The sequence below is a fragment of the Megalobrama amblycephala genome, linkage group LG17 (assembly GCF_018812025.1).
Source record: "Megalobrama amblycephala isolate DHTTF-2021 linkage group LG17, ASM1881202v1, whole genome shotgun sequence".
Classification (NCBI taxonomy): domain Eukaryota; kingdom Metazoa; phylum Chordata; class Actinopteri; order Cypriniformes; family Xenocyprididae; genus Megalobrama; species Megalobrama amblycephala.
In genome coordinates, this window is record NC_063060.1 from 139,173 (window position 1) to 151,590 (window position 12,418).

Consider the following 12,418-nt stretch of genomic DNA (forward strand, 5'->3'; position numbering starts at 1 on the left):
GTCGTAAGCAACATTTGTTAATATTGTCGTAAGTAACATTTATGAATATTGTCGTAACATTTGTTAATATTGTCGTAAGCAACATTTGTTAATATTGTCGTAAGCAACATTTATGAATATTGTCGTAAGTAACATTTGTTAATATTGTCGTAAGTAACATTTGTTAATATTATCGTAAGTAACATTTATGAACATTGTCGTAAGTAACATTTATGAATATTGTCGTAAGTAACATTTGTTAATATTGTCGTAAGTAACATTTGTTAATATTGTCGTAACATTTGTTAATATTATCGTAAGTAACATTTATGAACATTGTCGTAAGTAACATTTATGAATATTGTCGTAAGTAACATTTGTTAATATTGTCGTAAGTAACATTTGTTAATATTGTCGTAACATTTGTTAATATTATCGTAAGTAACATTTATGAACATTGTCGTAAGTAACATTTATGAATATTTTCGTAAGTAACATTTGTTAATATTGTCGTAAGTAACATTTGTTAATATTGTCGTAACATTTATGTAACATTTGTTAATATTGTCGTAACATTTGTTAATATTATCGTAAGTAACATTTATGAACATTGTCGTTAAGTAACATTTATGAATATTGTCGTAAGTAACATTTGTTAATATTGTCGTAAGTAACATAAACATTTGTTAATATTATCGTAAGTAACATTTATGAACATTGTCGTAAGTAACATTTATGAATATTTTCGTAAGTAACATTTGTTAATATTGTCGTAAGTAACATTTGTTAATATTGTCGTAACATTTATGAACATTGTCGTAAGTAACATTTGTTAATATTGTCGTAAGTAACATTTATAAACATTGTTGTAAGTAATATTTATTTATATTGCCGTAAGTAACATTTATAAATACTGTTGTATATAACATTTATTTATATTGCCGTAAGTAACATTTATAAATATTGTCGTAAGTAACCTTTGTTAATATTGTCGTAACATTTATGAACATTGTCGTAAGTAACATTTGTTAATATTGTCGTAAGTAACATTTATAAACATTTTTGTAAGTAATATTTATTTATATTGCTGTAAGTAACATTTATAAATACTGTTGTATGTAACATTTTCTATATTGCCGTAAGTAACATTTATGAATATTGTCGTAAGCAACATTTGTTAATATTATCGTAAGTAACATTTATGAATATTGTCGTAAGTAACATTTGTTAATATTGTCTTAACATTTGTTAATATTGTCGTAAGTAACATTTATGAATATTGTCATAAGTAACATTTATGAACAGTCGTAAGTAACATTTATGAATATTGTCATAAGTAACATTTGTTAATATTGTCGTAACATTTATGAATATTGTCGTAAGTAACATTTATGAATATTGTCGTAAGTAACATTTATGAACAGTCGTAAGTAACATTTATGAATATTGTCATAAGTAACATTTGTTAATATTGTCGTAACATTTGTTAATATTGTCGTAACATTTATGAACATTGTCGTAAGTAACATTTATGAATATTGTCGTAAGTAACATTTATGAATATTGTCATAAGTAACATTTGTTAATATTGTCGTAACATTTGTTAATATTGTCGTAACATTTATGAACATTGTCGTAAGTAACGTTTATGAATATTATCGTAAATAACATTTGTTAATATTGTCATAACATTTGTTAATATTGTCGTAAGTAAAATTTATGAACATTGTTGTAAATAGCATTAATTGATATTGTGGTCTTCGTTCTGTCAGATGTTCTGAGCTTTATAACCGTTACAGCAGCGTATCGAACAGCTTCAGTGTTGTTTGTATCTTAACTAGATGATGAATAAGCTCAGCTCTGGCTAACACAGTAAGTGTGTGTGTGTGTGTGTGTGTGTTCTCTCTCTCTGTCTGTAGTGCGTCTGGACGTCGGTGAAGCCGTCGAGGGTCATGGCTGTCCGGGTCGGCAGAGGTCCGGTCCTCCAGGTGCTGCTGCTCCTCTTCATCTGCCTGCAGAACTCCTGCGACGCCTTGTGTAGGTCTAACGCGCTGTTGTTGGTATGGTAACAATGCGATGTCCTTTTGTGATGGGATGTCGTCATGGAAACTAAGCAGAGGCTGATGCTGTTTTACTGCAATGAATTATTAAAACAGGAAGATTCATGTCTGGTGGATGCTGGAATGAACATGAATTTAACTCTCCTGAATAGCTCTGCATTCTCACCCCCAAAATACAGAAGATTCAGCTTTATTTCTACAGTGCGTCATACAGTACAGATCATTCCCAAACAGCAGAATATCGGAATCACTGATGCAAACTTCATCAAATATGAGACACATTCAGATTCAGCTCTACAGAAGACAATAGAGTCATAATTCAGTTCAGTGTTGATTCAGTTCAGTTTTGCAGAATTAATCAGTTTGAATCAGTGTGACTGTAATACTGTCATTATAACTGCTTTATATGAGACTTTATTCAGAGTTCAACAAAGACACGAGTGTTTTTACTAGTTGGAAAACGCATAAATACACTGATTGCTGTAATTCAAACATGGTGTGAACGCAGAATGAATCAATAATGTAAATAATGATCACTCTGATTCACTGTGATCATGTTCTCACAGTGTCACATGACATGAGAGCAATGATGTCATTTCCTCATAGCAGTCGTCATGGGGATGTTTGCAGGGATGCAGGTCTGAAACTCTGAGGTGTGTGTGTGTGTGTGTGTGTGTGTGTGTGTGTGTGTCTCACCTGCAGATGTATGTGGGTTTCATGATGAATGTCACGGGATCAGCCTCGGCTCGCTGTAACTCGCCGCTATGGCAACAGGACACCGCGGCGATGATCCTGCGCTCAGAGCGCTGTATCTATGACTACAGCCGCGCGCGCGTGCGTGCGTGTGTGTGTGTGTGTGTGTGTGTGTGTGTTGTAGAATCTGATCCTCTTGCGCTCAGAGTCGAGTGTTTAGTGACCTAGTCGAGTCAGTCTGAGAGTCACGCTGGTGTTTATTCATTCATTCTCTCACTGACATCAGGATATTTCTCTGTCATTAGAGCAATATGGATTTTTCAGTATCCACAGATATTGATACTGAAGCAGACTGATATTATTATGTCATTATATGTCAAGTCAGGTCAGCTATATTTCTACAGCACTTTATACAGTACAGATTGTTTCAAAGCAGCTTCACAGTGATAAACGATGCAAACTTCATCAAATATGAGACGAATTCAGATTCAGCTCCACAGAAGACAATAGAGTTCAATTCAGTTCAGTTTTGTTCTCATCTGATAGTGTCAGTGCAGTCAGATCAATAATATTAATGAATATTGTCTAAAAATGTGTTCTGTGGATTAACAGAGTTTAATTATGGCATACATATTTAGCACAAGGTTTACTGGAAATATTTCTCTGAAAAAAAAGTCCATCCAGTCCACATTTCATTCGATGCTGAAAAATCGAATTCAAACGGGCTTTTTGAGATCAGGTCTAAAGTTTATCCAGTGAATGTTGCAGTCGATCTGTAGGTTTCACAGCAGATGAACACAGAGATGGAGAGAGTAAACGCTGATGATGATTAATTGATGATCAGATCAGTAACGCGCTTGTGTTTCTGTGTTCCAGCGGCGCCGGTGTTCGTGAAGATCCCCACGGATCAGATCGGCGTGTCCGGTGGAGTCGTGTCTTTCGTGTGTCAGGCCACAGGCGATCCGAAGCCTCAGGTGTTCTGGAACAAAAAGGGCAAGAAAGTGAATTCACAGAGAATAGAGGTGAGAAACCAGACCTCCTGAAACATGAGGCTGACTGAAGGACAACTGAAGATTCGGTTTCAAATAAATGCTGTTCTTTTGAACTTTCTATTCTTCTGAAAATCCTGAAAATTAAAATGCATGACAGTTTCCCCAAAAATATGAAGCTGTTTTCAACACTGATAATAATCATAAATGTTTCTTGAGCAGCAAATCATCATATCAGAATGATTTCTGAAGGATCATGTGACACTGAAGACTGGAGTAATGATGCTGAAAATTCAGCTTTGATCACAGGAATAAATTACACTTTACTATATATTCACATAGAAAACAGCTGATTTACACTGGAATAATATTTCACAATTTTTAGTGTATTTTTGATCAAATAAATGCAGCCTTGATGAGCAGAAGAGACTATTTAAGAGTCTAGATTAAAAAAAAATCTAACCAAGACAAAAATCATATATATATAAAAACAGGAATATATAAGGGATATATAAATATATATATATATATATGTGTGTGTGTGTGTGTGTGTATATATATATATTACATTTACTGTAACTGTATTTTGAGACTCGTTCAGAAATAAGAAATACTTCTTTCTGATGTCATCGTGATATTTCTGTTAACATATTGAATGAAAAAATGTCCTTTTGTGAGTGAGTGTGTGTGTGTGTGCGCGCGTGTGCGTGCGCGTGAGCGTGTGTGAGTGTGAGTGTGTGTGCGTGTGCGTGTGCGTGTGTGAGTGTGAGTGTGAGTGTGAGTGCGTGTGCGTGTGCGTGTGCGAGTGCGAGTGCGAGTGCGAGTGCGTGTGCGTGTGCGAGTGCGAGTGCGTGTGCGTGTGCGTGTGCGAGTGCGAGTGCGTGCGCGTGAGCGTGTGTGAGTGTGAGTGTGTGTGTGTGTGCGTGTGCGTGTGCGAGTGCGTGTGCGTGTGCGTGTGCGAGTGCGAGTGCGAGTGCGTGTGCGTGTGCGTGTGCGTGCGCGTGAGCGTGTGTGAGTGTGAGTGTGAGTGTGTGTGTGAGTGTGAGTGTGTGTGCGTGTGCGTGCGTGTGTGTGTGTGAGTGTGAGTGTGAGTGTGTGTGTGTGTGTGTGTGTGTGAGTGTGTGTTGCACCTGCGTCCTCACAGTTGGTGGGGAGAGTCTTTATTCTGCACTTTTGTGACCAAACAGGAGGGGATTTGAACTAATCTGTTCTCATGCATATGCAAATGAGATGCTAATGACCAGAGCCGAAGCCTTTATCCCTGTACAGTGACTGTAGCAGCAGAAGAAATCACAAAGAATCGTGTTTCTGAGGGCGAACGAAGCATGTCGTCTCTATCGGTGGCGGAAATTAAGTCAATGTCCATCCAATGTGAAATAAGCTGATGAAAGCGTAAATGAGTTTAGATTATTGGACTGAAGTTCAGGAATGATGTCACTTCCTGTGTGTGTGCGAACAGTAGTATTACAGTAATATTAATTAATGCGTTGATCATAATTAAGCTATTATTCGACACGAATTTAGTTCTACTTCCTGTTTACTGATTTGATCGTTGATAACTGTCTGTCTGCTTGTTAACTGATGTTACTCTGCTGTGATTGGTGGATTTCTGCTCATTCTGCTCTCTCATTGGTCCAGACCATAGAGTTTGACGAAGGGGCGGGGGCGGTGCTTCGCATCCAGCCACTCAGAGCGCCGCGTGATGAAAATGCTTACGAGTGTGTCGCCAAAAACACTGAAGGAGAAATCACTAAGACCTCCACACTGTCCATCATCAGAGGTGAGCTATACATCATCATCATCATCATCATCATGTCCAGTCTCATCTCTCAGCTTCCTCCAAATGTCCCGTATCTCTGTGATGATCTTCACGCAGGCGTCTCAGTCTGGACCTGAGCTCAGTGAATGACTGATGCGTGATTATTCACAGGTTTAGTGTTTAACTGCTGTCAGAGACACGCGTCTGTGTTTTGGCGCTTCATTGGCTGCTGCGGGGCTTGTTTTGATTGGCTGGCCGCGTCACAAAGGCCCTGCAGCTCCGCACATGCTGTCCGCAATCGAGACGATACAGAGACGCTTGGCTCAAAACCATCAACGCTCGTGGCTGTCGGACGCGTGGAGAAGCGGTCCGGAAGTGTTCTCGCTGAGATCACGTGTGTCTGATTCCTGCTCGCCGTCATCAGCCTCCGGACAGACGACTGACGGAGGAACGGAGCAGACTCGGACGCTGAGCCGCCCGCGGGCGTCTGATGAGAGCGGGATGAGTTCGTTACTCCGGTAATGAAGTGTGTTTCATTGGCGGTCACAGTTTATTTAGTGAGCGGCTCCAGACGCACGGCTGCTGTCGTCCGCACCGCGACGGGAGATTTCCGGAGCATTTAAACAGAAATAAGCGTGAAGATTGTTGTAGAGCCGTGACGCACACATGACACATGATCGACCCTAAGCCTAACTTTAAAAGATTAGTTCACACAAAAATGTCAATTCTGTCATCATTTCCTGTCCCTCGTGTCATTCACACTCATGAGGCTAATCTTTGAAAAACAACTGAAGCATTTTTAATGAAACGTGAACGGTTTCTGTCCCTCCATCGAAACTACAAGAAAACTAGAAGATCCAAAAGGGTCATAAAGGCGTCGGAAAATGAATCCATACGAATCAAGCGATTAAATCAGGCTTTAATAACGTCTAAACAATGATGGACAAACATCAGAACGAATGAGGTTTATTCTAGTGTGACACATGAGCTTCTGTGTGAATAAATGTGTGAGTGTGTGTGTGTGTGAGTCTGTGAGTGTGTGTGTGTGTGTGTATGTGTGAGAGAGTCTGTGTGTGTGTCTCTGTGTGTGTGTGTATGTGTGTGTGTGTGGTTTCACTATCAGCTCATGAACTGTATTATCCTGCAGCTCTGTCACGCCCTCATTAGTAGTCATATTTAGATCACTTCTGCTCATTTAGCTCCATTACAAGCCACATCTAGTCCATTAGCTCCAGCGCTTCTGCTGCATAAACACTGACACACCATTCTGATGTTATTTCTGTTTCTGTGAGCTGCTGTTAGTCGCCGTCCGCTTCTCTCAGACGCAGCTGTGTTCAGTCTGTCCCTCCACACACACACACACACACACACACACACACACACACACAACACACACACACACACACACCCCAACGGGTCAGTCACAGTTTTACTGGTCGCCCTTCATCCAACAAACAACATCATTATGCAGCTTTAATCAGGCCACACCTGCTGTCGACACCAGCGTCACATTCATGAGCATCTGTGTGTGTGTGTGTGTGTGTGTGTGTGTGTGTGTGTGTGTGTGTGTGTGTGTGTGTGTGAGAGTGTGTGTGTGCGAGTGTGTGTGTGTGTGTGTTTTTCTGTGTATGTGTGTGTGTGTGTGTGTGTGTGTGTGTGTGTGTGTGTGTGTGTGTGTGTGTGAGAGTGTGTGTGTGCGAGTGTGTGTGTGTGTGTGTTTTTCTGTGTATGTGTGTGTGTGTGTGTGTGTGTGTGTGTGTGTGTGTGTGTGCGAGTGTGTGTGTGTGTGAGTGTGTGTGTGAGAGTGTGTGTGTGCGAGTGTGTGTGTGTGTGTGTTTTTCTGTGTATGTGTATGTGTGTGTGTGTGTGTGTGTGTGTGTGTGTGTGTGTGAGAGTGTGTGCGCGCGCGTGTGTGTGTGTGTGTGAGTGTGTGAGTGTGTCTCGTCATCACTGGCGCCTGCATCATTTTCCTCTGTAAACACACGCGGGCGATGAGTTTATCCGGCTTCTCTCAGACGGACCCTCAGGGACTCGCCGCCTGTTTTTTGTTTCTCCAACAGCAAATGTTCATTAAAAACGTATATACGCATAATGGACTTCTTAATGTCAGTCTTATTAGCATATTTTTATCATAACTGTCAGGATCGATTTATGTGAGTGAAGTTCATTTATTTTGTTCAGCTGATTTAAAACTGATTTCAGAATTTTTTATAGTCACAATAAAATCAACACGAACAATTCTTGTTTTTGTTTTTTTAATGGAATATTGCAGTGTTTATTCTAAATGATTTATCATTATTGTTTTAAATTCATGTTCCTCATAATCTTGAATCAGAATATCTTCCTCTTGCAGCATCTCTCCTCTTCTCTGATGACGAGGGCGGGGCAACCTGTCACTCACATGAGATCCACCAATAGCAAACCACAACCATCCAATCAATTCCCCACAGACAAAATCAAGCCCCGCCCTACATTTGTTCTTGATGAGAAGCGTTTCACTCGGATATACGACACAATAGAGGAGAAAATATTAGCACAACTTTGCTTTTATGCCGACAGTAAAGTCTAATTGTCTAATTTTCCCTGATCTGTCGGCTGCCGAGGCCCTGACCCTTGACCTCTGACCCCTGTGCGGCTGGTCAGCCTGTTGTAAAATAAGAGTGATTGATGACACAGCCAGAGGGAAAGTGTTGTGAGGGACGACATCACAGTGAGAGTCTGTAGATCAACACAGACTCATTAGCATAAAGAAAAACGTCATCGTTGTGTTGAACTACAGACAGCGCCAAATTCCCATTTCTGGAGCAGATTTTGGGTTCCAGCGTTCTGTCGCAAACTGGTCACACCGCGGATCTCTGCACTGTCTGTTTGTCATGTGACACACGGGTCTTCATCGGGTCAGAGGAAAGCAGGTTCACCAGTCGTCGTCCAGTAAGAGTGTAGGGCGGCTCGTATCGAGATCTCTTCGGTATCTCGGCGAATCTGAGCACAAGCGTCTCCTGTATTGTGGACGAGCTCATGCGCCCCAGAATAAGCAAATGATGCCCTTCATGCTGGTGTTTATGTACCCTCCTCATCTCTGCTGCCTCTCTAATTAAAGCGAACAAATAATTAGCGGCGCTCCAAACACTCGGCTGTGTAACATGTAATTGATGGTTAGGTGAACGTGTGCGCAGTGATTATGAAGGTACATAATTACACGGTGCAACTCCACCATTCCAGCGCCAGACGTGTTTGTTGCTCCCATTTACCTCTGATAATTTCAGTGGTTTGGAGGAGATGACTGCTTTATTTATATCAGCATAATGAATGCCGCCCACTGAAAGCGATATCTGCGTGCAGGAAGTGGGTGGGTGAGCCGCTGCGTCAGTATCATTTCATCTCAAGTCCCTCGTAAGTGGGCCGCTAATGTGAACAGATGCGAGAAATAGTTTTTAATCAACTGCCTTCCAGACGCTGATGAGGACGTTCATCTCGCAGGACGTTTCCAACAGATAATGTTACGGCTTTTGAACCTGAAATCAAGCAGTGTCTCTTTTTTGTTTGGGAAAAAAGTCTATGTATAATATATTGGTGTCTTTTTAATGACCCTTGCGAGGATGATGATATTTGGTGGTTTGTGGCCTCTTGGAGATTGAAAACCCCTCTGGCTCAATGAACTTTTGTTCTTTATTTATCAGCCTCAAATACAAACACAGTGATGATGGTTTCAGGAGGAAAGCAGTTGCATTCATGTCCGGCTCTTTTTAGAGTGTTGTGTTCCTGTTGTTTCCAGACAGGTTTCCCAAACCCTCCCGCTGATCCTTCCACGTGTCCCATTAACCTCTCAGTGCCTTAAACGATTAGTTCACTTCAGGATGAAAATTTCCTGATAATTTACTCTCCTCCATGTCATCCAAGATGTTCATGTCTTTCTTTCTTCTGTGGAAAAGAAATGAAGGTTTTTGAGGAAAACATTCCAGGATTTTTCTCCATATAGTGGACTTCACTGGGGTTCAACGGGTTGACGGGTTTCAGTGCAGCTTCAAAGAGCTCTACATGATCCCAGACGAGGAATAAGAGTCTACGTCACGCGTGACCTCAGAGCAGTGCAAGACGAGCATTTGTGGTTAAAAAGTATATAATGTTTTTTTTTTTTTGAAAATGACTGATGGTTTCTCTAGATGAGACTCTTATTCCTCGTCTGGGATCATGTAGAGCTCTTTGAAGCTGCACTGAAACTGACATTTGGACCTTCAACCCGTTGAACCCCAGTGAAGTCCACTATATGGAGAAAAATCCTGGAATGTTTTCCTTCATTTCTTTTCCACTGAAGAAAGAAAGACATGAACATCTTGGATGACATGGAGGAGAGTAAATTATCAGGAAATTTTCATTCTGAAGTGGACTAATCCTTTAAGGCCCATTCACACTATAACTATAACCATAACTGTATTAGTATCCACTCCAGCGCACGATATCGTTCTGTTTATTCTCAGATTTGTCATCTGTTGCTTTAAATGCTCGAGCTCTTTAAAGCAGGCTGGATTCTGATTGGCTGTCAATGTTTTTATCATTCATCAGCTGGAAAAATGAAATCATTCTGAAAGCGATTCTGGCGATATTGTTCCTCTGTGTCGTTTTCATTATAGATGTGATGTGACTTCACTATTCTTTTATATATAGAAAGATTTTTAGAATTAGATCTTTATTGTTATCGTAATAGTTATTGTCCTGCTGTGCACATTCTTTTTCTCCTCTTCTCTAGCTTGCTTCACAATCTAGTCGTCTAATAAACCTGCCATTGTATATTATGAATATTGTTGTTCTTTGATGAATTGCTCTTGTTCTTTATTTGTAAATCACTTTAGATAAAAGCGTCTGCTGAACGTATAAATGTAAACGCAGACTCCCAGTGAAATATTTCTGATCAGTCTGATGCTGGAGATTTCCGTATACTGATCTGAGAATCATTTCCTCTGATAGTATTTCAGCGATTCACGTCAGCTGTGTTTTCTATCAGCTGCTTAGAATCAGAACTTGCGATGCCAGATTGACGAATGAATCACTCTTTTTGATCTAATCTGACGAACAGGTTTGCAATAAGGTCTGAATCTGTTTGTGATTCATGCAGACAGCTTTCAGTAACGGGATACTTTATAAGACAGAAAACAGAAAGATGAGGTGATATTTAGGGTCTTTTGTAATTCAACAGCAGAGAAGCAGCAAGACTGTAAATATATCTATAACAGAATCCAGTGTTTTGTCCCGTGCCCCGGTAGAGATGAAAGGCTGGACACGCTCCGTCTGTCAACACAGAATAAATCATCACATGCATGAGCGTCTCCTCCGGTCATTAAAGGTTTCCTTCCGGTGTCTTTCAGAGGACCTGCTGCCCTTCGGCTTCCCCAGCATCGACATGGGCCCGCAGCTGAAGGTGGTGGAGAGAACCAGAACCGCCACCATGCTGTGCGCCGCCAGCGGGATCCCCGATCCCGAGATCTCCTGGTTCAAGGACTTCCTCCCCGTGGAGCCGGCGCTCAGCCAAGGGCGAATCAAGCAGCTGCGATCAGGTACGGCAGGAGATCGGAGAGCTTCATCAGGATGAATCTCTGCTTCTGTGCTTTAACCTGTGAACCGTCACATCCTGATCCTGAACCGTCACAGATCTGAACTCAAAACAGACCTACACTCTTAGAAAAAAAGGTTCAGTTGAGTTCTACATTGAACTGTAGGGTTCTTGACTCAATTTTAAAGAACCAAAAAGGTTCAATATAAGGAGAAATGTCTTAAACGGTTGCATAATACTTGCATGTTTAACAGTTTTTTTTTCTACTGATAAAGTATGTTTACAAGACCTGTTCAAGACCTTCTATATAGATCCTGTTCCTCTAAGAGTGTAAGGTTGATCTCTTTAAAGAAACAGATTGCAGAACTGAAAGCATCTAAAAACAAAGTTTACCGTAAAGCTAATGTAATTTTACCAAATAATTTGAACTGTAAAATTGCTATAAATCAAAGCCATATGTCTAAAGATGTGATCCAAATTTAAAGTTGACATCAACTTTGGGCCCTATTTTAACGATCGAAGCTCGTGGTCTGAAGAGCACGGCGCAGGTGCACTTTGGAAAAGTGCAACGATGGAAAAATTGGTCGATGCGCCCGGCGCATTGTCTAAAAGCGTTGTCCCTATTCTCTTAATGAGTCATGGGTGTGTTTTGGGCATATAAACCAATCAGAGTCTCATCTCCCATTCCCTTTAAAAGCCAGTTTGCGCTGGCACCATGGCGGATTCGCTATTTCCATGGCAGAATTTGCAAGCAGAAAGACTGAACGCTTCTCCAGAGAGGAATCCTTTTATTTTTAATATTTAAAAATGTTTGTGTGCTGCTGCGCGTCCCTGTGTGTGTGTAATGAGCAGTGTACGTGCGTTGTGCCCCCGCCTATAGATGTATATTACTAACACGCCCTGTAAATAACCCAAAAAAATATTGCGGCATTGACTTTAGACCAGGGTTCAGTTGGTCAACGGCGCAGTCGTTTTCAGGTCCTCAAAATAGCAACACGCCAACAATGCACCTGAACACACCTCGTTTTCAGACCAGCACACCCATGGGCGAACAGATGGCCACGAATTTGCTATTTAAACAATGTGAAAATGAGAACTGCGTCGGGCTGAAACTAGCAAAAAGCACTTGCATCGCGCCTGGCGCCACATTGGGATGATTGGACCCTCGAGTCACTAAAAGGTTTTAAAATACTGTATCCAATGTAACGAAATGCCCAGTTTCAGTACAGAGAATTTTGAGTGTTTAAGTGATCAAATTAATGATGATTACTAAAATATGCAACAGTGTGCGAGTGAGACACTTCGAGTTAACAGGTTAAACTGCCAAAGAATGTCAAGGCGGTGATTGTGGAGATACAGCCTCTCGTATGAAGGGACTCTAATAATAATG

At 40.8% G+C, this 12,418-nt stretch overlaps 1 protein-coding gene across 29 annotated transcripts in view; it reads left to right on the forward strand.

The window, feature by feature from the left end:
- Nucleotides 1-12,418, forward strand: part of ptprsb (protein tyrosine phosphatase receptor type Sb) — an 82,435-nt gene that overhangs the window by 25,146 nt on the left and 44,871 nt on the right. For 28 of the 29 annotated variants that reach the window (XM_048163535.1, XM_048163533.1, XM_048163545.1 and 25 more), the window contains 4 exons: nt 1,899-2,016; nt 3,609-3,754; nt 5,360-5,501; nt 10,844-11,032. In XM_048163535.1, the coding sequence (XP_048019492.1) occupies nt 1,932-2,016; nt 3,609-3,754; nt 5,360-5,501; nt 10,844-11,032 (562 nt within the window). In that variant the 5' untranslated portion in view covers nt 1,899-1,931. Of the gene's footprint in view, nt 1-1,898; nt 2,017-3,608; nt 3,755-5,359; nt 5,502-5,650; nt 5,999-10,843; nt 11,033-12,418 lie in introns of those variants that run through there. The other variant, XM_048163549.1, reaches the window with a different exon arrangement.